The following is a 25,921-nucleotide window of genomic DNA, read 5'->3' on the forward strand; positions in this document are numbered from 1 at the left end:
GAAGTATCAAAGTTGGCCGTGAGCAAGGTGAGAACCCTGAGCCAAGGACCGCATGGCCCTGCCCCAGAGGAAGGGGCTGCCGTGGAACAACCGACTTTAGAATCCACCGCACGAGCTCCGCAGCGACAAGAAAGAAGCGCGCGTGCCAAAGTCGCAAAGGAGCCTGCGGTGCCCAAACCTCGCGAGATTTCTTGACCGGGCAAAGTCATCTTCCCAGCCACATCTCGCGAGATCAAGATTCATGAGCGGCTATCGGCCGGTTAGGGCTTGCGGGGAAGATGGAGTATCCTGCATTGGGCACGGTGGAGAACGCGGACAGCGGCGGAGCCAGGTCGTACAACAATTCGGAGGAGCGGGAGGGCCGGGAACCGGATGGGCTGCGCTTCGACCGCGAGAGGGCGCGCCGCCTCTGGGAAGCAGTGTCCGGGTCGCAACCAGTGGGGAGGGAGGAAGGTGAGTCCGGGGGCTTCAGAGGCTGGAAGCCCCTCGCCTGCCTGCTAGTTTCGCAGGGAGTGGCGGAAGCGCGGGGCGGGGACGTGGACCGGCCCCCAGGTCTACGGTCACACCCCCTGGCGCTCGGCCCGCCCATTTGCGCGAGGCGCCAGGGGACTCCCTGACTCGTGCACCAGGCTATGGCCCGGGCGCCGTGGGCCAGCTCCCCTGAAAAATCCAGGCTGCGGCACCCCAAGAATCGCGCGCAGATGGTCAATGGCCTTGTCACGCTCTGGCCGTGGGCTTCTTTCCCCCGCCTTAGTCACCTACCAGAGCTCACCTCTTCCTGAATTCGAGGACTGGAATCTCTAGGCTTGCCGTCTAGGCCATCTCAGAGACCCCCCAGAACCTTCCTTGCCAGCCTCGTAGCCCCTTCACCGTCCCAGTTTCCAGGTTCACCCATCCCTACTGTCTTTTGCCTCCCTTTCATGCCCCGCACTTCCGAGGGCTGTAGAAGGCCACCTCCTTACCTCAGTGTACCTTCTGGACTTGGTGACTGAGTCCTGGCTTACCTCTGCTTTTTGGTGTCTCTTCTCTTGTCTCCACCGGCTGGGTCCTTTTTCTAATATGGGGGCCAGGAGCCTGAGAACCTGGCCAGGGCATTCTTTGGCTCCAGCTTCTTGTTTGTATCCCACGCTTGACCCAAAGTTGAGAATGGAATACATAAGGCCACCTAGGAGGGCATTTCTGAGCTTCCCAGCTTGCTCTGCACTTGACCTGGCCCTGGATAAGATAGTCATAGAAAGAGGAGAATAGAAAGAGCTGCTGTGACCCTGTTCTGTGACCCACTTCACAGTTCTTAGCAGAGCTACCTGCTTAACTCTAACCCAGAAGTACACAAACTGGGCTTTTGTGCTAATCCTGTCAGGTAATCTGCGGAGAAATCAGATTTCTCTAAAGATTTGTTTGCTTGCTGAGCAGACTAAACTTGGAAGTTAATATATTGCTTGTGAACTGACTGCCATGGGATAAAATGAAATTTTTGACCACATCCAAGGAAGATATGTTTAAATTTGGGGTGGTACACACGACAGACCTATACCCTATATATACTTTACCAGTAAAACTAGTCTTGTGTGACTCTTAAATTAATATGAGGCTCCTATCTCCCTCATTCTTATACTTCAAACTTGTTTGGCACAGAGTTACAATTTTCCTTTCATTAATTTGACGAATACTGTCTTCCCAGGATTGGCTGGAAATCAAAGCTGCAGAGATGAAAATACTGTCCTTGCCCTGGAGGGGCTTGTGGTCTGGTCCAGGAAGCAGATGCCAAGACAGTTGCAATATAATGTAGTGGGTGCAGTAAAGAGGAAAGTCTAAAAGTTGGGGGTACACAAAGAGGAAGTGACCTTTGTCCTCAGGGGACAGAGCAGGCATGCTCTGGACCTTGAAGCAGAGAACACAGCAGCTGTGCTCTGGAAAGTGAACTGTTTATGTGTGTGTGAGTGCACACAATCACTTAAAGACCAATTCATTTCTCTGATCTCACTTTGTCCAGTGATTTGTTTGAGGTCTAGATAGATACCTATAGCACCAAGTCCTACTCACCTTGGGTTTTTTATTTTCTCTTAGTTATAATTTTTGTTTTTTCATTGAGTTGTAATTTACACACCATAAAATTCACCCATTATAACTGTACAATTCAATGATTTGTAGTAAAAGTATAGAGTTGTATAACCCTAGGCCAACTTAGAATATTTCCATCACTCCAATTAGTTTCTTTGTGCTTTTTTTTTTTTTTTTTTCCGGCTGTGCCAAGTCTTAGCTGCAGTATGTGGGATCTAGTTCTCTGACCAGGGATCAAACTCAGGGCACCTGCATTGGGAGTGTGGAGTCTTAGCCACTGAACCACCAGGGAAGTCCCTCTTTTGTGTTCTTTTGCATTAAATCCCCACTCTCACCTCCTGCCCTTGGCAACCACTAGTCTGTTTTCTGTCTCTATAAATTTGCCCTCTCTGAATTTTTCACATAAATGGAAATATAATACATAGTCTTTTGCATTTTGTGTCTCTCACTCAGCATGTTTTTGAGGTTTAGCCTCAAAATTAATTAATACTTTATTCCTTTTTATTGTTAAATAAAATTCCATTGTATGATTCTTGCTTTTTTATCCTCTAATGATCTCTGCCTTTCAAGTGGGCTATTTAAACTATTGACATTTAATTTAGTTGTTGATATGGTTAGATTTGCTGTCCCTCCTTCATGACCTTGTGAAAATCAGCCCTCTGTTTCACATTCTAGATCTCTCAGCCTCTGCCCCATACATCTTCTGATTATCTACAATATAGATACAAAATAAATCCTACCAATTAGGTGCTTTCTCATAAGATTTGGAAGGTAGAAATGTGGTGAAAATCACATTCCTAAGACTATTGGTACTATCAAGAAAAATTGTAAAACTATATGGTCTTCTCACATCAGTGTTCCAGCATCCATTCTCCAGCTTCATAGGTTAAGAGGCCTGTTCCGTGACATGGAGCTTCTTTACTTCAGCAAGGCTGCAGTGGAGGCCTCAGAGACTAGCTCACATGTTAGAACAGTAATGCATGCATTGTTCCGGAGACATTTCCAGAAGGCTCAGCCTAGTACCTCAGTCTTTCCAATATTTTCTAAGCACCTAATTGCTTGTATCAAACCTGTCCCCTGTGGTAATTGGTAGGTGGATTAGAGTTGTATCTGAGCAACAGAGATGCACATTCAGGCCACCTTCCCAGAATTCTGATAACTCATGTAAGTCTTTTTCCCCTCTGTGGACCTTAGCTTCCTCCAGCCTCATGAACTTCTCTCAGATTTTTGTAAGTCATGAATTCAGGAAAGGGTTGACTGGACAGTTCTGACTCAAGGTCCCTTTTGCAATTGCAATCAGTTGGTAGCTAGAGCTGAAACAATAGTGGATGGAACTTCTGGAGGCTGACTAGGTCTCTTTTCTTTTCATGTAGTCTCAGGGTCTCTCCATGTGATTTCATGATGGAATAGTTAGGGCTTCCTCCAAGTTTGGAAGAAAACTGCTTATGTAGTGGCTTAAGACTTGAAGAATAGTACTCACTTCGGCAGCATATATACTAAAATTGGAACAATACAGAGATTAGCATGGCCCCTGCGCAAGGATGACCCACAAATTCATGAAGCATTCCATATTAAAAAAAAAAAAAGACTTGAGCAAATATTCCCAATTTGGTTCATTTTTATAATATGTCTTCCACATGTCTATATGTTGCTTAGTGGTCAGGCAGTGATTCAGTAACACCTGGAGTCAGTAAGGCCTCAGTCCTCTGCAGTTGGATCTGTGGGTATGTAGGAAAGGGCATTCAAAGTTCAGGCCATTTTAAAGTCAGCCCTAACTTTTACTTTCTGTCAGGCTCTTTTGCATCACTTATGTTCATGTGAACAACCAGAGTTGGCCAGGAGTATTTAGCTACCTTAGGCCCTCTTAGGTCCCCACTGCCATACAGGCTCAGCCACAGACATTGCTAACCTCAGGTTATAGTAAAGCCTTTGGCTTTTCCTGCTCACCTGCCTCTGAGACCGTCATTTCCACCGACATTCTCAAAAGATCAGGGCATTGCGCACCACTCCAACTCAAGCACTTTCCTCTTTCATGGGGAAGCTGTTGGTTCTCACATCCTGCCTCTTCCTGGTAGAACCTCTGCTCTGACTGAGTGTGGGAGGTGATGAGAACAGTCCCAGACCCCTGCTGTTCTCATCCAGAGTTCAGCAGTTGTACAAGCATGACTGCTTCCCGGATTGTTAAGTGCCTTTGATCAGTTTCCAGAGTACTGAAGGGATTGTCTCTGTCAACTTTGTCCAGTTTTACAGTAGCTCTGGGTGAAGAAGATCTCCTCTACTATGGCTGTAAGCTCTACCTTATACTCATTTTATGTTCAACTTCACTTTCTCTGCTTGACCTCTAAATTTGGAGGGTCCAGGACTCAAAATCCCAGGGGCTTCCCTGGGATTGGTAAAGAATCCAGTCCACTCAGTGGTAAAGAATCCGCCTGCCAGTGCCAAAGACACTAGTTCCATCCCTGATCCAGGAAGATTCCACATACTGCAGAGCAGCTGTGCCTGTGTGGCACAGGTAATGAGTGTGTGCTCTAGAGCCCGAGAACCACAACTACTGAGCCCATAAGATACAGCTACTGAAGCCTGTGCACCCTAGAGCCTGTGCTCTGCAACAGGAGAAGCCACTGCAATGAGAAGCCCACACCCTCCACACCTGGAGAAAAAACCTGCACAGCAGCAAAGACCCAGCACAGTCAAAATAAATAAACAAACATTAATCCCAAGAACTCTCCTTTTCCATCTACATTAGGTATCCTCTTCTAGTCCACCGCTTTAAACAGGATAAATACACTGATGAGTCTCAATTTGTATTTCCAGCTCTGACCTTTCCCTTGAACTCCAGGCTTGCATCTCAAGGTGACTACTTGATATCTCTACCCATGTGTATGATAGAACACTCATGTTTAATATAGTTGAAGGAAAAGTCTTGATTTCCCCTCCAACACTGTCTTGCTCCACTTCTCATCTACTTGTTGCTCAAATTCAAAACCTAGGAGTTATCCCTGACTCCTGTCCTACTTCACCCCCTCCATCCAGTCAGAGAAATTGGATGTCAGATCTACTTCCAGAACATAATTCCAAACCCATCCACTTCTCATCTCCGCTGACAACCTACCTGGTCCAGATTTCTGTTATCTGCTGCCTAGAAGACTGCAGCAGCCTCCTCCCTGCTCTCCCTGCTGCCGTTCCTATTCCCATACAGTCTGCTGACACAATGAACAGACTAATCTTTTCAAAATGTAAGCCATATCTTGTCACCTCTCATTGCACTAAGAATAAAATCCATAGTTCATGGATTATGAGGCCTATACTGATTTGGCATTATCTGGTAGGCCTCAAGCTGTCTCTCCCAACTTTATTTCCTACCACTATTCACTCATTCACCATACTGTATCCACAGTGTCCTTCTCTTCATTCCTTGCATATGTCAGACTTATTCCTGCCTCAGAAACTTGATTAATTTATTTTATTGAAGTATAATTGATTTACAACATTGTATAAATTTCTGCTGTACAGCAAAGTAATATTTTTTCATATTATTTTTCATTATGGTTTATCATAGGATATTAAATATAGTTCCCAGTGCTATACAGTAGGACCTTTTTGTTTAATTCATTCGACATACAGTGGTTTGCATCTCCTAATCCCAGACTCCCAATACATCCCTCTCCCACTCCCTCCCCTTGGTAATGACAAGTCTGTTCTCTATGTCCGTGAATCTGTCTGTTTCATAGATAGGTTCATTTGTGTCGTATTTTGAGATTCTGCATGTAAGTGATATATGGTATTTGTCTTTCTCTGTCTGACTTCACTTAGTATGATAATCTCTAGGTGCATCCATATTGCTAAATATGACATTATTTCATTCTTTTTTTATGGCTGAGTAATGCAGAGTTCCAAAGAATAGCAAGAAGAGATAAGAAAGCCTTCCTCAGTGATCAATGCAAAGAAATAGAGGAAAACAACAGAATGGGAAAGACTAGAGATCTCTTCAAGAAAATTAGAGACACCAAGGGAACATTTCATGCAAAGATGGGCTGGATAAAGGACATAAATAGTATGGACCTAACAGAAGCAGAAGATATCAAGAAGAGGTGGCAAGAATACATGGAAGAACTATACAAAAAGATCTTCACGACCAAGATAATCATGATGGTGTGATCACTCACCTAGAGCCAGACATCCTGGAATGTGAAGTCAAGTGGGCCTTAGAAAGCATCACTACGAACAAAGCTGGTGGAGGTGATGGCATTCCAGTTGAGCTATTTCAAATCCTGAAAGATGATGCTGTGAAAGTGCTGCACTCAATATGCCAGCAAATTTGGAAAACTCAGCAATGGCCACAGGACTGGAAAAGGTCAGCCTTCATTCCAATCCCAAAGAAAGGCAATGCCAAAGAATGCTCAAACTACCACACAGTTGCACTCATCTCACATGCTAGTAAAGGAATGCTCAAAATTCTCCAAGCCAGGCTTCAGCAGAACGTGAACTGTGAACTTCCTGATGTTCAAGCTAGTTTTAGAAAAGGCAGAGGAACCAGAGATCAAATTGCCAACATCTGCTGGATCATGGAAAAAGCAAGAGAGTTCCAGAAAAACATCTATTTCTGCTTTATTGACTATGCCAAAGCCTTTGACTATGTGGATCACAATAAACTGTGGGAAATTCTGAAAGACATGGGAATACCAGACCACCTGACCTAGCTCTTGAGAAATGTGTATGCAAGTCAGGAAGCAACAGTTAGAACTGGACATGGAACAACAGACTGGTTCCAAATAGGAAAAGGAGTACATCAAGGCTGTATATTGTCACCCTCCTTATTTAACTTCTATACAGAGTACATCATGAGAAACGCTGGGCTGGAGGAAGCACAACCTGAAATGAAGATTGCTGGGAGAAGTATCAATAACCTCAGATATGCAGATGACACCACCTTCATGGAAGAAAGTGAAGAGGAAATAAAGAGTTTCTTGATGAAAGTGAAAGAGAAGAGTGAAAAAGTTGGCTTAAAGCTCAACATTCAGAAAATGAAGATCATGGCATCTGGTCCCATCACTTCATGGCAAATAGATGGGAAACAGTAGAAACAGTGTCAGACTTTTTGGCGGGCGGTGGGGGGCCTCCAAAATCACCGCAGATGGTGATTGCAGCCATGAAATTAAAAGATGCTTACTCCTTGGAAGAAAAGTTATGACCAACCTAGATAGTATATTCAAAAGCAGAGACATTACTTTGCCGACTAAGGTCCGTCTAGTCAGGGCTGTGGTTTTTCCAGTGGTCATGTATGGATGTGAGAGTTCGACTATGAAGAAGGCTGAGCACCAAGGAATTGATGCTTTTGAACTGTGGTGTTGGAGAAGACTCTTGAGAGTCCCTTGGACTGCAAGGAGATCCAACCAGTCCATTCTGAGGGAGATCTACCCTGGGATTTCTTTGGAGGGAATGATGCTAAAGCTGAAACTCCAGTACTTTGGCCACCTCACGCGAAGAGTTGACTCATTGGAAAAGACTTTGATGGTGGGAGGGATTGGGGGCAGGAGGAGAAGGGGACGACAGAGGATGAGATGGCTGGATGGCATCACTGACTCAATGGACGTGAGTCTGAGTGAACTCCGGGAGTTGGTGACGGACAGGGAGTCCTGGCGTGCTGCAATTCATGGGGTCACAAAGATTCGGACACGACTGAGCGACTGAACTGAACTGAATACTCTATTGTGTATAGGTATCACATCTTCTTTATCTGTTCATCTATTGATGGACATTTAGATTGTTTCCATGTCTTGGCTATTGTGAACAGTGCTACTATGAACATAGAGGTACATATATCTTTTTGAATTGTAGTTTTGTCTGGATATATACCCAGGAGTGGGGTTGCTGGATCATATGGCAACTCTATTTTTTCAGTTTTTAAAGGAACCTCCATGGTGTTTTCCGTAGTGACTGTACCAATTTACGTTCCCACCAGCAGTGTAAGGGAGTCCCCTTTTCCCCACACGCTCTTCAGCATGTGTTATTTGTAGACTTTTTAATGATGACCATTCTGGGTCACACATTTTATTAGATTTTGGGGATACAAAGTCATAAATGACATGATCCTTACCCTGTGTAGTCTCTGGGAATCAGATTCTAAATATTCTTGAGAGGGAACCCCATCTTCTTTAATAAAATAATCCAACATCTCCAGGCAAGGAGAGGATGACTGGACCCTGGGTAACATTTTCCCCTTGTGGGCTTTGCATTCTGAAGAGCCTCTCACCCTCCCTTTGAAAAGCTCTCAGGGGCTTCCCTGGCGGCTTAGTGGTAAAGAATCCACCTGCCAGTGCAGGAGACACGGGTTCAATCCCTGATCCAGGAAGATCCCACATGCCCCACAGCAACTGAGCCCATGTGCCGCAACTGCCGAGCCCATGCACCCTAGAGCCTGGCTCTGCAACAAGAGAAGCCACTGCAATAAGAAACCTTCACACCACAACAAGTAGCCCCTGCTTGCTGCAACTAGAGAAAGCCCGCACAGAACAGCGAAGACCCAGCACAGCCAAAGATAAATAAAAATTTAAAAGCTCTGGCCCAGATCTATTCACACATCCACTTCCTTTTGTTTCTCTGAGGATGGCTGAGGCAGCCAAAGTCTTTCAGAAAAATTTACCGAACAGTGTAGGAGAAAAATGGGGAAATAAACAAGGGACTCCAAGGAGCAGAAATATAGCCAGGCAACACCCCTTCTTCCCAAAAGGGCTGTTATAAATAAGCTTTAGTTCTTGTGGGAGAAGAACCTTAAAACTTCCCCATCCAAAAATTCCCTCCAGGAAATATTGTCCACTTTCTGATCCAGAGTAGAAGATAAAAAACATGGATTTGCCATCTCATCATGGTTTTCTAGACTTATCCCTGCCTCAGATTATCAATGTCATGATGATAGAAATGTCTGGAGTGAGATTCTACTCCCTCCTCAAAAAGTAAGGTCTTGTTTTCCAGGTGCAACAATTAAGTACAGGTTAATACTGTGGTTTCCTACAGTGTGAAACTTACATGACATAGTGAGTAATTTTAGATATTTCAAAATCAGATCAAGAACAGTAAGAGAATTATTTCCTTTTCAAGTCTTTCAGTCCTTCCAGTTCTATCTGAGATGATGTCTCAGTTGGTTGCTACCATGTCTTAACACCTCTCCTCACAGTTGCCACTGTCTTAATGTTCCTTTTAGGAAGCTCTGCAAGCTTCTTGCACCAGTATCTAACTAGAATTGTTTCTTTTTTAATGTATTCATTTGTATTGGTTTTTACTTAAGTTTGTAATTTAAAGACTCCTTTTTAAAAGAATTTAGTAAAGAAAGTTAGCCTACATAAAATTATAAAGCAAGTTACAGGTTTGGTGGCTCAAGAATATAGCCTGAGTCATGAAAGCCCTTAGGGAAGGGGTGGCAGATTTAATGGTATGGCATTCCATTATTCAGTGCCTGCGTTTGAGGCAGCGTTCAAAGACAGTGCTGTTGAGGCAGGTTTTTAACTCACAGCGCTTTTATTTTTCTCTCTGTAGTGGAACACATGATCCAGAAGAACCAATGTCTCTTCACCAACACCCAGTGTAAGGTTTGCTGCGCCTTGCTCATTTCTGAGTCCCAGAAGCTGGCACACTATCAGGTATGCCCTTGTACCTTAGTACTTTCTAGACCCAATGCCAAGCCCCCTCTTCTCTCTGTCTTGCACAGTGAATTCCTTCTTAGCCACCCAGATGTTGCCTCCATGCATGTTGGCTTAATTTTTGACTGAGTCTTAATTTGACTGATTGTCTTAACTTGACTGATTTACTTAATTTTTCTGAGTCTCATTTCTCCATCCAAATCAAGATCATTGTACTTATATGTTCCCTTACAGCTCAGTGTAGTAGAAAGTGTATGCTTTGGCTTTAAATAAACCCGTAGTTGAATCACAACTCTGCTACTCGTCTTGGTCAAGAAACCTCATTATTTTAAGCCTCAGTTTCCTCATCTATAAGATTGAGATGATGATAATTTTCTCATAAATTTTTATGATTAGATTGGACAGCATCTAAGTAGGAATTCAGTATACCAGGTTTTTCCCCTACCCTCTCCCAAAAGTTTCTGTGAGGATGAACCACTGAAAATCTGGTAGATATTTTTGAGTGCCTTAGGTATAAAATGGCATTTGGGTATCTTTGATCTTTTTCCTGGGTTCTTACAGAGCAAAAAACATGCCAACAAAGTGAAGAGATACCTAGCAATCCATGGAATGGAGACACTAAAGGGGGAAATGAAGAGGCTAGACTCAGATCAGGTAATCCAGCTGCCATGTTGAGACCACTCGCTTCCTGATGAAGCCAGCAGGCAGGTTGGTGTGGTGGAAAGAGCGTGGGCTTTGAGTCAGTCTGACTTGGCTTCAAATCCTAGCCCTTTGTATAACTTGGGCAAGTCTTGATCCTTTCTAAGGCTTGATTTCTTCCTCTATAATAATGAGGATGCTAATATCAACTACCTTTCAGGATTTTTCCAAACAAAAATGAAAGAAGGTTTATTAAAGCACCCAACACAGAGCCTGGCACATAGTAGGGGCTCAGTAAATGGAACCATTGTTATATATTACATTGAATGGTTTGTTAGAGTAGGACCACTGTCCATGCCCTACTCAAGAAGAGAGAGAGGAAGGAAACTAGAATGCTTACGATCTTGAGATCCAGTGGAAAGAACTGAGTTTCTCACTTGAATATTGGGAATAAACAAGTGGAAGGAATACTTTTCCAAATTCTCGCTCTGATCAAGATGTAAACATGTTTGCTTTTGCCTTAGCAATACTGTGAGAATTATGCTGAAACAAACCCAACCCCTCAGGTGTACCATTATTTTTGTTCCATAGCAGGCTGTGCAAATATTATGGGATGATAAGTCAGCAGACTAGGGCCAAATACTAGCTCTAGAGCTTACTGGTTGGGTGACCTTAGACAAGTCACTTAACCTGTCTGTAGAGATAATAATTGCTACCTTGTAAGGGTATTGTGAAGTCAAATTACAATTCCTAGTGGATGTTCAGTGAGTTAGAGTTTACACTACAAACTGTGTCTCCCTATCACAGGGGCCACAGGTTTGGAAGGGCCTTGCTCATCCCTTCTCCACATTCACTGGACTAACCCCCTAGTTGCCCTCCTTATCATGTGGAATTCAGAAAGACAATATCAACGCTGTGGCCCTGGGCAAGTCACTTAACTTCTTTATATCTCTAATCCCTCAACTCTCGGGGTGGTCCAGTAGTTCAAATGAGATCACAGACTCCTCCCCATCCAACAAAGAATTATTGAGCCCCAGGTGTTAATAGTACCAAGGTTGAAAAATCCTATCTTAGATGAATATTTTATTCAGACAGCAGACCTGAAAGAGATCCTGGAAGCCCTTAATATAGGCTTGAAATACATTGTTTTCTAGCCTAGTCATAATCATCAAATAAAATACAATGGTCTGCTTGTTCAATAAACCCTGAACATCTGCTGTGTGCCAGTTTCCACCAGGGTGCTAAGGATAGGAAACATAAATGAGTCTAACGATCTTTGCCCAAACGTTGAACTTTAGTCAACAAGAAAGTCTCCTAAGCTACACCACTGTCAGTTTAGGGTGACACATGGTACGACAGAGGTCTATTTAATGTATTCCAGGAGTACAGGGGAAGAATAAAACTAATTCTTCCTGGAATAATCACATAAAGCAGGTTGATAATTCTTCACTGAGTAATTTTCTTGAGTAAAAGTCTCTCAGAAGAGGTGATATTTAATCTGGGCCTTGAAGGCTAAGCAGACATATGCCAGGCAGGAAAGAAAGGAGGATCATTCTAGGCAGTAGGAACAGCCCAAGTAAAACACGGAAGTAGCAGAGAACAAAACGGGGAATGGTGAGTAGAGCATGGGATGAAGTAAGAATCCAGAAAGGTAGGTTGGGGTCAGTGTGTGAAGAGGGCCTTGAAGGCCCATTCTCCTGTGGGCAGTGGGGAACCAGTGAAGATTTTCTGGCCGGGCAGTGGCGTGATCAGACCTGTGTTCTTTCTCCTAACCAGAAGAGCAGCAGAAGCAAAGACAAGAACCAGTGCTGCCCCATCTGTAACATGACCTTTTCCTCCCCTGTCGTGGCCCAGTCGCACTACCTGGGGAAGACCCACGCAAAGAACTTAAAGCTGAAGCAGCAATCCACTAAGGTGGAAGGTACTGGTTTTCCTGAGTGGTGCTATATCGGGACCCCTCCCGTCCTCAAGGCACCAATGCCAGGTGCTCCCAGAAATGCTCACTGGGGCCACAGACTTGAAGAGGTTGAACTGCTTTTGAGAGCCCTTAAAAATATCAGAGTAGACACAGCTTCATTGAAATGCAGCCTCAGAGTCCTACTCACCTAACCTTCCTTTCTTTGGTTGTATCAGCCTTTCTCTGTAGAAGCTTCTTAGCCCTGAGCTTTTGTCCTGACAAATAATTATAACTCGGGAGTGCCCAAGTCCTCCAGGCTCTGAACACCAGGAGAGCATTCTGTCTCCTGCCTCTCTCACTTAGATTTTTCCCTCCTAGCATCCACCTGCCCTTATTACCATGTATTCCAAGTTAAAAGTTAGATTCTTGTCTTTTTTGTGTGCTCAGGTTATCCCCTGTTCACTTTAATCCTCAAAGCTGCCTGTTCTCAAGACAAGAACTTGCCTTTCAAAGCTGAAGACTTCAGCACTGCCAGTACTGCCCAACAGTGTTTGCAGCTGCCGTGAATCCATTCCCAGGGCAGTGACTTCTAAAATAACCCCCTTTACCTTGTCGCCACTGGGGCTCAGCCTTCATTTTCATCTCATTAACTACTGACTTTTTAGGATTTTACATCTCTGCTAACTGCAGTTAGTCAAGACTGAAGGTTCTTTGATCTTTATTTCATTTTTTTCTCAGTAAGTTTTCTTCTCTATTTTGGACCAAGAGGTAGACTATAATATCTGTAACACTTGTCCTTTTTTGAATTGCTGTATTATGAAAATAAGACAATCATGTTCTAGAAGACTTTGAAGAATAGGATAAAAAAAATCACTCATAATTATACTGTCTTACCACACCCAAATCTAGTATTCTAGCAATGAAACAACAGATGAAGTCATGGATACCCAAGTTTAAATCCTGGCACTGCTATTTACCATCCGTATGACTGACCTTCTTCATGCCTGAGTTTTCTCACCTATAATATGTTGATAATATCATCTACTTCATAGGTTATGAGGATGAAATAATGTATATAAGGACCCTGAGACATAATAGATGTTCAGTAAATGACATCTTAGGATTTTTTGTTTTGTTTTGGGGCCATGCTGCACGGCTTGCAGGTCCTTCGTTTCCCAAGTAGAGGTTGAAACTGGGCCCCAGCAGTGAGAGCACCAAGTCCTAACCCCTGGACTGCCAGAGAGTACCCAGCAGATCCTATTGTCGGTATTAACAGCACAATTAAGATTGTGCGTGGAATCCCCACATAAAATGCAGTGGTTGATCAGGCGTTCCCCACCCGGAGCATGTCATTGGCCTTGCTTCCGATTTGTTCATCTTTAAGTTGTACTAGTACTAGTTGCTTTTTTGTGAAGTCACTGTTGGTACCATTTATGGTACCAAAGAGATTAAACATTAAGCCAAAGGAAACTAGCTTAAGAACAGAACTTTGTAAGATCATTTATCTTTAGATTTATATGAACTTGTCTTTCCATAAGTGGGAAAATTCTCTGGAATATTCCTGGTCCAAAGATTCCATATTGAAGAGTTTATTTTTCATATTTACTTTTGGCCCTTGCCATATAACAGATATGTTTTTATATAATTATAATCATAGTTCATGTACCATTTGTATCCTGTGTTAACTTTTAATTTTGTAGTTAGAGCACATTTCCATGTTATTACATGAGTTTATAACTATATTTCTGAAAGTAAACATTTCTCTAATGTAAAAGTAATACAAGCATATTGTAGAAAGTACGGAAAATATAGATAAATGGAAAGAAAAATACCCATAATTTTACCTTTCAAAGACAACCACTGTCAACATTTTGGAGAACTATTTCTCCTATAATCTTTTGTTATGTGTATGTGTGTATATCTGTGTCTATATTTGTTTTATGTATGTCTAGATTATGTATATAAATGTAAAATACTTTAACCCTGTTGTTTTTATAAAAACAATGCATACTCCTCATTGTTACTTCTAGTTCAAACAATGCAAAAGGTATAAAGAGAAGAGTAAATACCACTCAAATCCTACCACCAAGAGAGAAACACTGTTAATATGTTGGCAGCATTTCAAAATACCAGTACACACATATAGATTGCACATCTGTCTTTTAGTAATGATATGATCATATTGTGTGTATAATTTTCTTTTATATTCTTTTCACTAATAGAACATTTGTATTTCTCCATATTATTAAAAAGTTTTTCATAAATATTTTTAATGACAATATCCCATTGCACCACATTCATTTAACCATCCTCTAATGATGAATATTTACGTGTTCTCCCTCTCCTTTTTTGGAATTTATAAATAACACTACAGTGAACAGTCCTGTAGAATTCTCTTTCTATATTTCAAGTTGTCTCCTGAAAGAAGACTCCCATAGCTCTCATTTTTATTGGATGTCCATTAAATGGTTCCTCCAACTTTAATTAACCATTCACCTCTAATGTTTCTCTTTAGTATCTTTTAAAGAATGACCTTTATGTTTTAATGATTATGATTATCTCTTCTGATATCAAAAATCTACATTCACTGTAGAAAAGGTGGAAAATACTGAATATTATCCTTTTACTCAATGCTTTTGGTCTTTCTCTACACATTACCAGTTGTTTTACAGAACTGAGGACAAAAGAAATAGTTTGCTATATAACCTGCTTTTTTTTTTTCCCACTCAACACCATATACTGAATATTTTCTCATAGTATTGAATATTCTGTAACATGTACATTACTTTTCCAGTGACTTGTTGAAATAATGACTACGGAAAATTAATAGCCAGGAGAATTAAGAGTCTCTGTACTGGAAAACCATGTAGGAAAAGCCAGCAACTTTCTTCTGGCTTGTTGAAAATCCTCAAAACTTCCCCCATTAAAGTGGAAGGGATGAAAGAGCATCTGTGTGTGAGTGCTGCTGAACCTCACCCCTCCTCCACCGTTGGTGGGGGCTCTAGGCCACATTCTGAAAGCAGTGGTTTCTGGATTGATACCAGTCCAGCCACATGGGCTCATTAGTGAGCCATGGCATCAATTTTTAAAGCAGCAGTGCAGCCTATAGTCAGGACATTTGTTGGCCCACAGGAGGTTTACACATATGCCCATACCAGGCTCTGATTAACTGAATTCATAGACTCGAGCCAGGGATGCTTTCTATAGGTAAACACATGGGCTATAGCCTTCTTGTCTCCCTGCCACACTCTGGCAGCCTGGCATAGCAAAGAGGGCATGGTCTTTAGGGTCACACAGACCTGGATTCACTCATTAACTGAGTGATCTTTGGTAAGTCATTTCACCCATCTGAGCCTTGGTTTTTCTCTGTATCGTGGCAAGATGATACCTACCGCAGAGCATAATTCAGAAGACCAGAAGAGAAAATATGTAAACAAAGCTGGTAACTGTCAGCGTCATTCTCCTCTTCCCACTCAGCCTAGAAGGCAGTGCAGCTCAAAAGACCCCCTTAGTGTGGCGCCTTTTCTAAATGACCCTCTAGACCCTCAGGCTGTGCATCTGTGCAATGGCTTCCAGATCTATAACTGGGGTACTTTAAGGATGGGAATAAAACACTCACATTTCTTGTCCTATGTGCTGTGACATTCTGGGGAGTTCTGAGGGATGAAAAGACTGCAAGCATGTGCATCTCACATCTATTGTAATCTGGCAGATGGGTGGCAGAAGTGCAGAACCTCCTCGGAATATGAGAAAATAGGGATTCACGTGCCTAAAGTAGTTTAAGCTGCCAAACAAAGGAGCCGGTCTTTGGGTTCCCCCGTATCTTCTCAATTAGAGAAGATTTTCACTGTGTGATTCACACAGGCAGTGCCCCATATGCAAGTGTGATTAACTAGTGACCCAGCCTTTCTTTGCATTCAGCATACATGAAAGCCTGGCACCTTCTGGGTTTTTTCATTGTTTCTGTTTGAACTTTCTCACCACAGCTCTGTCGAAACGCCTTACAAACCCTTTCCTTATGGCCTCCACCTTAGCCTTGCACCAGAATAGAGAGATGATAGATCCAGACAAGTTCTGCAGCCTCTGCCACGCGACTTTCAATGACCCTGTCATGGCTCAGCAACATTATGTGGGCAAGAAACACAGGAAACAGGAGACCAAACTCAAACTTATGGCACACTACGGACGGCTGGCCGATCCTGCTGTCACTGACTCAGGTAAGGGGCCTAGCTCACACCCAGAGCTGGATCCGGGCTTGATTGCTAGAGCTCCCTGGACCATCAAGGGTATGCCTTTCCTCTTTAGGTCTTCTGAAGCAAGCATTGCAAATTCAAATGCTTACAAAAACTAGATGGGAAATTTTGATAAGTGAAAAAGCCAGAGAGGGATGTAGTCAGCTGAAGAGTACATGCCTCTCCTAGGCAGTGTTAAACATTTGTTAACCGTATCTGTCAGTTTTTTGAAAGACTCTGGAAGCCAGATTTACAGCCGACCCTCTTTTGCTCTAGTCCCTGCCCCTGCTTTACCTGGTCCTGCCTGGCCATTCCCTCATTGTCTCTTTTTTATTGGCAGGATTCAGGCACTGCAGTGTTTCAGGCCGCTTATCTTAGCTCATATCCATTCTTTTCTTTTATCTCAAGCCAAAGCCTTCTCCTTATATTTACCCTCCTCCATTTGTCTATCATTTAATCCTAGAACTGTATCCTAGATATTTTTTTCTTGCTTAAATCATCTGATTTCTTTACAGATCAACTAAATTCTTTCATGAAAACCTAGGTGGGGGGAAGGGGTATCACATCCCACTTTGATATTAATGTATACAGCATAATTTGATCCCCACAGGATTCCTATAAAATAGTTGTGATTTTCCCAGTTTACAAGTAAAGAAGATGAAACTCAGAGTGACATGCTAAGGTGATACAGCTGATATGACCTGATGTTAATAAATGACGGCATCAGTCAGGGTCTCTAGCTCTGTCTGATTCCTAAACTTATACTCCTTCCCCCTGCCTCCAGCTTTGAGTGTACTCAGCTGGAGGCGCTCCAAGTACAGGGTGTCAGCAGAAATATTGAACTGACTCTGACCCGCTTCTTACTTACAGAGGTGGGGTGTTGACCTGGGATGTGCAAGCAGGGACTTCCACTGACAGGACTTCTGCCTTCCCAAACAATTTAGGTTATTAGCAGCTTGGCTTTTTTTCCTTGCTGGCTTCAGTCCACCCTTGTTCATTCATTCTTTCAGACAGTCATCCTGCCCTTACCAATAGCTGCCATAGTCCAGGCCTTAGGCTAGATGCGCTCACATGTAATTACCTGATTTAATCCTCACAGCAACTCTGTTGTACACATTTGATTATTCGCATTTTACAAATGAGGACATTAGCATCAGAAAGATGAAATGGTTTGTTCTGGATCCCATGCTAGACTGTGGCAGCCAACATTGAAATCCAGGTAAGGTTCTGTGTTAGGTCCACAGAATAGTTTCCATGGGGCTTCTGGCATGTATCATGACAAGTATGAGTCAAATGTGAGATGACCCAGAGTGTTCAAATGTCTCCCACAAGGATGAGATGTAGCATCTACCAAGCAGATTAAACAAGACTTGGAGTTTGTTTTGTACTCCAGGCCCTCATTTCTCTGATTTATTCAAGAATGCCAAACTAAGCCCTGCATATCATTTAGGTAGCCAAATCCTTTCAGTTGCTGGAGCTCTCAGCATCCCTTCTGGGTCACTGGAGCCCTCTTTTTCTGTACCCCCGTCACCTTCGCTCCCTTCCTTAGGGCCTTGCCTCCTGCAGGTCAGGTCTGCTTTCTCTGCTCCATCTGATCCCCTAGTTTCTTCAACCTCTGTACATGGGACAGGCTTTCAAGTCTATTCATTTCATACAAAGTCAAGAAATGTTTGTTGAGCTCTTTCCTAATATACGCCAGGCATTGTGTATATAACATATATTAATTACATGTCCATGTTCTTAAGGAGCTTAGAGTCCAGCAGAGGAGACAGGCGTTGAGCAATTAACTACAAGTGTGGCAAGCTTTAGAAAAAGAAACAAACATTACGCAATGAAGATAACTTAAGATGGAGGAGCAAGGATCAAAGGCTCCCAGAAGCAAAAGGGATAGTGTGGGGCAACATGATGCTGGGGAGATGAGCAGGTGTCCAATCATGGCACTGTAGGTCATGTTTGAGATTTGAGCCTTTGTCCTAAGAGCATTGGGAAGCCATTCACATCCTCAGCATTATTAATTAGAGCATTCTAGTTACAAAGTGGAGAATAGTTTAGAATGAGGAGGAAGGGTAGTGGAGAGAGACCAACAGTGAAGCTGTGGCAATAATTCGTAGTGGAGAATATGGGAGCTTGGACTAAGGTAGCATTGGTAGAGATAGACAGGAGTAAATGGATTCAGGAGGTAGGTAAGAAGTAGAATTGGCCATCCAATGTGGAAGCTGAAGGAAAGTGAGCAGTCAAGGTTTAGCCTTAAGCCACAAGGTGAATAACCAGGTTTTGGCAGCCTGAGTTTGATACCCATGAGATACCCAAGTAGGAATGTTCAAGAGGCAGTTGGATATGTAGGTGTGGACCTAAAAGAAAGGTCTCGGTTAGAGATACCACCATTTTGGTGGTTAGAAACTGCTAAATATTGGTAGTTTCATATGTTTGAAGCTAATAAGTGGTACTTGAAATCAGGGAAATGAATGAGATCCCTTAGAGAGTTTGGAGAAAAAGGAGTGAAGGGCCTAAGATTGAGCCCTCTGAAAATTCTGATGTGCTATAAACATGGATGAACCTTGAGGATACTATGCACAGTGAAATAAATCAGTCACAGAAAGAAAATTCCTATATGATTTCAGTTGTACGAAATATCTAGAGTAGTCAAACTCATAGAAACAGAAAGTAGAATGTGGTGGCCAGGGGTTAGGAGAAGGGAGAAATGGAGAGTTTAATGGGTATAGATTGGCAGTTTCACAAAAATGACAAAAGTTCTGCACGATAATGTGAAAATGCTTGACATGATGAAAACACAAATTTCTCTGACCCAGAACTGTCCTTGAACATTAACTGAATTGGACACTTAAAATAGATTAGATGGTAAACGTTCTGTTATTTGTATTTTACCACAATTTAAAATAGTAAAAAAAGAAAGAAAACCAAGATTGAAACCTCTGAAACTGGCAATAGTAAATGGTGAAGGTCAAACAAGAGACAGCAAAACAAACTGAGAAGGAACCACCAGCGGAGAAAAATCAAGAGTGTGGCATGCTGAGAGCAAGGGCAGGAGACTGAAGGAGGAAGGAGTCACCCACGCTGCCAAGTGCTGTGGGGAAGCCCAGTACAAAAAGGCCGCATAAGCATCCATGTTGTCCGTTAAGTTTAGACACAGGGAAGCCTCCACTGGCCTCAGAAAGAGCGTGTGTGTGTGTAGGGGGGAGAGGTTGCAGAATAATTGAGAGACAAGGAAATGGAGAAGCAGTTGTAAACAGGGCTTTCAAAGTCTTGGCAGTAAAAGGGAGGAGATACAGGTGCTTTTCCAAATAAATCAGATGTTTTAAAATGAGCTCTAGTGACTTATTCTTCATAAGATCACAGGGGGAAACTAGAATATCAAACATGTAAAATGAAAACCAGATAAAAATGGATGAGTGTGGGTACTGAACAAAGCTGTTTTTTAGAAGTATCAATGAATTCTTCACTTACCCCAAGGTGTGACGTTTTGAATCTAGCTTACAGATTAGTATACTCTGCACTGAGATGTACTTAGCATAGAAGAGTCCAGAGACCTGTGGTTCAGAGGAAAGGATGGGGGCTGCACAGACCAGAGGGCAAATCCAGCTCTGACCCCAGGTCACTTAACCTCCCTGAGCTTGCTTCGTGCTCTGATAAGTGGAGAAAACCATCTACCTATCTTCCAGCATTGTTATAAGAATCCAAGGGCATAAGTATCCAAAATTTTGTCATGGTGCTTGGTGTTAAATAGCTTTTGTAATCTGGGCATCAGTGACCCTTAACCATTGGTGGTTGTTACCCCCACACCAGCCCCAGGTTCTACCCTGGACCTTGCAGGGATGGTGGTTCTGCTAGTCCATTGTGAGCCTTTTGCCTGTTTGTGTTGAACCATGAATTCTGGCCTTCAGAGTCTAAAAAAGACCTGAATTCTGATTGTAATAATTTTCCCCTTAAATGCTTTAAAAGGATATGTCTTCCAGGAAATACCTGAAGATACAACAGAAACAAAGGTAGCTGGGAACATTGGCTTGCTTATTGAATTAAAGGAGATTGTTGGTGTTCCCAGCTGCCATGGAAGGCTGGTTAAAAGATACTCTCCATTTTTTTGCCAGCATCACTCATGGAATCTATAAGAGAGAAATAAAAATAAGCCAAAACCTCATATTTACTGGACACTGAACTATGTGTCAGTTACTTTTATTTGAATGATTACAATAACCTTATAAGGTTGATACTAATATTAACTGCATTTTATAGGTATGGAACCTAAATCTCAGGGAAGCCCCACTTTTACACATCTCAGAGAGATTAAGTACCTAGCATGTGGTCCTACAGGTAAGAAATGATGGAGCTGGGATTTGAACCTAGGTGATCTCACTTCAGAGCTGTGAGGTTTTAGGATGGCAGATGACTCAAAAGGTGTGTCAGAAGGCTCTTGAAGTCATGTGTACAGTGGCCTGCCTTGTGCAGCTGGCACCAGGCATGCTGGGTAAGTAGAGCCTCATAGTCAGCCACTCCTGCTTGCCATTCACTAACTCTGTGTTCGTGGACATGTGACCATGCCTTATTTTCTTCCTCTGTAAGAGGATGGTTTTCATGGGATCCTTATGAGCATCAATCAAAATAATATAAAGTGCATGACTATATCAGGCACTTAGTAAATAATAACTGCTTTTTATTGTAAGTACTATGGGTATGGTATAATTGATTTATAGTTGAGAAAAGCTGAGGATCAGAAAGGCAAAGGGATTTAGCCAAGGTCATGTGAATGCAGAGCCAGGAGTCCAGCGCCATTTCTTGGCTCCCGACCCATGCTGTCTCTGCTAGACCATGTGAAGAAAGGCCACTTTGTCATTGGAGCAGCCCTGTTAGTGAGAAAGGGTATCTGTGAGCCCCACAGTAGAGAGACAGATTAATTTTCCTTATAGGCCTTCTCGTTAATTACTGTTATTGCAAGCGCAAGGAGAGGCCTGCCTTCCCAGAGATCTCTCATCTAAGGGCACAGTCCAGGTAGAAAAGACAGTTCCACCAAATGTCACCTCTTTGTTCTATCAATCATTTATTTCCTCAGCAGACAGCTACTCTGGACCAGGCTCCGTGCTGGGACAAAGGGTACAGGGCAGGGGGGGACAAGTAGTTTCCCAGCTCCAGGCAACACACAGGCATACATGTGCCCCTGATCGTTGAGTCATTGAGGCCTCTGGGATTCTTACCATGGCCTAACCTCACTCCACTCGTCCATCTTCAGAAGGGCCTTTGCACATGCTGTCAAAAGCACAAAGTCCCCAGGCCCCTTCTTATTGGATTACTAAGCATCTTGACATTTACGTGTGTTTCAGCCGGGAAGGGCTACCCCTGCAAGACATGCAAGATAGTGCTGAACTCCATAGAACAGTACCAAGCTCATGTCAGCGGCTTCAAACACAAGAACCAGTAAGTAATCACACTTTGAAATTCATGGGTCTGCAGCAGGAGCTCAGGGCTTCGGAATCAGAACAAAGCCAGGTATTCCTTGGCTAGAAAGGAATCCTGGCAGTCTTTTCTTTTTAGTTAGCAAAACCTTGGTCAGTCAACAGAAGTATCCCCTATGTGAGTTCTCCTGTCAGCTTCTCCCCAGCCTTTAGACCTGTTGGGCTGAAGGTTTTAGTAGAAAAACAGAAATGATTCCCTTAGTGGTCGCCTAAATTTTTTGGCAACATGTTAGCAGTCTAACTGGGGACACTCGTCAACCCCCACCCACGACCCAGGTTCTTTCATTGATCAAATACTGAACACCTCTGAGTGGTAGCCCAGACAGACCCAGTCTGACAGACTCAGTTCCTGCTCTGATAACCTAACATTCTGATGGGATGAGACAGAAACAATGACGATGCAAACCACCAATAATTACAAATGGTGATAAGTGCTTTAAAGGGAAGAGACTAACAGAGTTGTCTGTCTGTAATAATCTTGAAAATGATTCACATTCTTTGGTTGAGCTCCTGGTCTGTTGCAGGCCATATGCCAAGCAGATTCTCTCAGGTAATCCTCACAATAGTCCTGGGAGAAAAGGGTTATTATTCTGATTTACAAACACAGGCGACCACCACTCAGAGTGGTGGTGTGAGGCAGAGCTACAATTCACACTGAGGCTTGGCAGGCTCACAGCATGTTCCTCCAGGGCAGTGCTGACCAGGGGGTTGTGGTGCCGTGTGATACGAACAGGCCAGGTCTGTCTGGGAAGGCTCAGATGGTTCAGTCCCTACTTCTCAGGAGGGTAGTGGGGACAGTGTGCCACAACATAACCTTGGGAGATAGGAATTATCCCTGTTCTACAGATGAGGAAACAGTTTCAGGCAGATCTGCTGAGATGACTGCTTTGACTTTGGTGATTAGTTCTGGACTGCTTACAGAGCCAAGTGAGTTAAAGGTGGTAGAAGGGCAGAGTGTTAGGCTCAAAACGTTCTTGGTCCTCTCTGCTCTGCCTGAAGTCTCCTCTCCCACACTGTGGCTTTATTGATAGATACATCTTTAGCTGGGAGAACTCGTGAGGTTCCCCTTAGATAGGATTTGAGACAAGCCCTCGCACCTTGGCTTGCATCTCACTTTCAGCATTGCAGCTTGGCTGGTGGCAATTTTGGCAAACAACTCAGAACCAGTCAGAACCCTACCGTGGGGCTACCCAGACTTGAAAATGCTAGTGTTGTTTATTATTTCCTTCTTACACTTTCCAGCTATGTGACCTTAGGTGAGTCAATAAACCTCTTTGAGCCTCCAGTTTCTTCTCTATAAGATTATGCTACAAAAACAAAACAAAACAAAGATTATAGTATAATTTGTTGAACACATAATTGAATCTCATTTAATTTGCAACAGCATCTCTGAATTAGGACTCCCCCCACCCTTTACAACCCAAGGAAACCTAATATCAGATAGATTAAGTAACTTGCTGTAGATTTCATGGTTACTTGGAGTTAGACCCAGTATTCAAACTCTTGACTCCAAAGCCCATTCATTTTGCTTTGCTATTTCCAAATGGAGCTCTTCTTCCTCACCGTATAGGATGAAATAAGTGTTAGAGATAATATATGTGAAGTCCTAGTCCTGATAAGAGGAGCTATTAGAGATAAGCTTTCATTCACTCACCAGCGATTTATTGTTCATCTATTATGTGTCAAACCCTGTTTTGAGCACCAGGGCTATGTTAGGAACCAAGACCAGTGCTTTTCTCTGATCCATTTGATCCCCCTCTGATGGTAGAAAGAGATCCTAAACAAATCCAAAACAAATCAGACAGTATCAGGTGATACTAGTGAGGTCATGACTGGAGAGCCACTTGTTTCCATGTGCTGGGAAGAATGGTCTTTCTGTCGCATCCAGGTCATGTAGAGCCCCATAGGCAGAAAAAGTGGTTCAGTACAGAGGAAACACATGGGCTTCAGTCCTGAATCTACCACACTTTAAATCAGCTTACTGTGGGCAGGTCACTTATACTTTCTGAACTTTAGTTTCCTTGTGTATAAAATGGGGGTGCTGGTCCCCCCGCCTTGCAAAATTAGCCTGAGAATGAAACAGGATGCTGAAAGCAGAACACCCAGCCTTGTGCCTGGCATGCGGTGGTCCTCAGTAAGGAGAGCTGCCTGGCTTGTTACTCCACACCCTGAAAGAGCTGTACTGTCTTTAGAATAAGCTACTTGGGATACCATCACCACCACCACAAACTAATCATATGCCTTTGTTCCCTCTCAAATTACAGGTCACCAAAAACAGTGGCATCACCTCTGGGCCAGATTCCCATGCAAAGGCAACCCATTCAGAAAGACTCAACCACCTTGGAAAACTAGAGGTGTTTCTGTCCAGCAACCCAGGTTGAACTAGCCATGAGCCAGCTTCCTGTTACTATGGTCAGCCCTTGGCTCCGTCTTCCTCCTTTCTTACTCCTGGAGAATACACAGGCCTGAGGCAGGAGTAGACCATAGACAGCCTCGGATTGGCCCAGGCAAATCTACTCCCCCTCCTCCCCTTTGGAATTGGCCCTGTAGGTCAGGGTAAGGGAAGCAGAGATGTTGACAGGACTTGGGATTTCCCAGGGTGGTAATTTGGAGGATGGCCTTTCCCCTTCGTCAGCCCCTCCGGGCCGTATGTCATGAGACCCCAGGCCTATCTTTCTACTAGAGGTCACTTATGGACCACTCCCTGCAGCTAAAGAACAGAGGTCTCCCTAAGCTCTAGGCATCTCCAGTGAAACCCAGAAATTTCACTCCAGGCCTAGGCCTAGGTAGGAAAGGGCGGATGGAAGTGGCTGCCACATGGAGGCTTGGAGTTCATGTGACACTTCCCGCCCCACAGAGAGAGTGAGCTTTCCTGAGCCTGGTATCCGATGCTGGCCAGTTGTCCAGATTTCTGCCCACTGTGAAGTCTCCTCCTGGAGCAGTGACACAGTCCTGGCAGAGCACTGGTATCCCGCTTTCCCCTTCTCCACAGTTCCTGAATGGTGCTAAGGACCTGCAGCAACTGGGGACAAGCTAGAGCCGAAGGAGGCCTCAGTGCCCAGTGGGATCACAGAACATGCCAACAGAGGCCTTTCCCCTCCTCCATCAGAGGTGCTCTGGCACAGGGTCATGTGGGAAGGTCCCCACGTAAAAATTTCCTGGATGGCTCTCTCCCTTTAAAGGGAAACTGCCCTCACGCCAGCCAGCTCCGAGGCTGACCGCTGTCCTTCGGCCCTACTGGTCCTCTTGTTCCCCTTGCGCAGCAGACCATCTGTCCAGGCTGCTGTGGTGCTAGTCCTCCCCCATCGTCCACTAGGAGATTCTGGAGACCAAGGAGCAAGATGGACCCTTAAGAGAATAGAAAAGAGAGCTGGTGTAAGCTTCTGCAGTGAGGAAACAGCTATGTCCCCAACCCCAAATGTAGATTTCTACAACACTGCTGTGCTTTATGGCCTGGGACTTCACTGGGAGTGGACTTTACCTCATAGCTTTCAAACAGGAATTCCATGGAGGGTCACCCTCTGAGGGGCCTGCTCACTGGGTCAGAGAAGTCCACAGCTGCTCTTGTGGGCTCCTCCCTGCACTCCCTGTCCCTTTGCCTGTAAATGCCTTTGTGTATTGTGTGTGTGTGTGTGTGCGTGTGTGTGCGTGCGTGCGTGTGCTTATGCTCTATCTTTTGGTCACTGAAGCATCTAAATAAAGAATTTCTCCCATGAGCCAGACTGCAACTCAACAGATCTGGGATTTGAATCATCTAGTATGCGTATCTTTACCCTTTGCCCTAGCCCTGCTCAAACTTCCAGCACCCTAAGTAGTGATTTTAGGAGCGGGGACAGAAACAGATATCCAGATTGCTTGGCAGCTCTGTAGAAGTCCTACAGAGTCCAGGTGCACTAAATTCAATACAAGCTTATCTGCTCATCTACCTCCCCCTATCCTGGAGGGCCTCACAGATGTCTTTAGAAGGTTTAAGCTGGGAATCTACTTTGT

General features: G+C 43.6%; 1 protein-coding gene and 1 non-coding gene across 5 annotated transcripts; both read left to right on the plus strand.

Moving 5' to 3' along the window:
- The first annotated feature begins 234 nt into the window (after positions 1-234).
- Positions 235-25,681, plus strand: ZNF346 (zinc finger protein 346). 4 transcript variants are annotated; one of them, XM_004008707.6, is made up of 7 exons: positions 235-453; positions 9,595-9,698; positions 10,260-10,352; positions 12,114-12,258; positions 16,221-16,451; positions 21,800-21,893; positions 24,196-25,681. In XM_004008707.6, the coding sequence occupies exons 1-7, from the start codon at positions 279-281 to the stop codon at positions 24,281-24,283; spliced, it is 930 nt and encodes a 309-aa protein (XP_004008756.1). In that variant the 5' UTR covers positions 235-278; the 3' UTR covers positions 24,284-25,681. The 4 variants fall into 4 exon arrangements, with proteins under 4 accessions (XP_004008756.1, XP_004008757.1, XP_012033665.1 ...); XM_004008708.6 differs by having other exon boundaries at positions 16,269-16,451; XM_012178275.5 differs by having other exon boundaries at positions 235-331.
- On the plus strand, positions 3,534-3,637 carry LOC114115042 (U6 spliceosomal RNA). Its single transcript, XR_003589546.1, has one exon. It is a non-coding gene; the product is annotated as a U6 spliceosomal RNA (small nuclear RNA).
- Positions 25,682-25,921: the final 240 nt, after the last annotated feature.

The sequence above is a fragment of the Ovis aries genome, chromosome 5, assembly GCF_016772045.2.
Source record: "Ovis aries strain OAR_USU_Benz2616 breed Rambouillet chromosome 5, ARS-UI_Ramb_v3.0, whole genome shotgun sequence".
Taxonomy (NCBI): domain Eukaryota; kingdom Metazoa; phylum Chordata; class Mammalia; order Artiodactyla; family Bovidae; genus Ovis; species Ovis aries.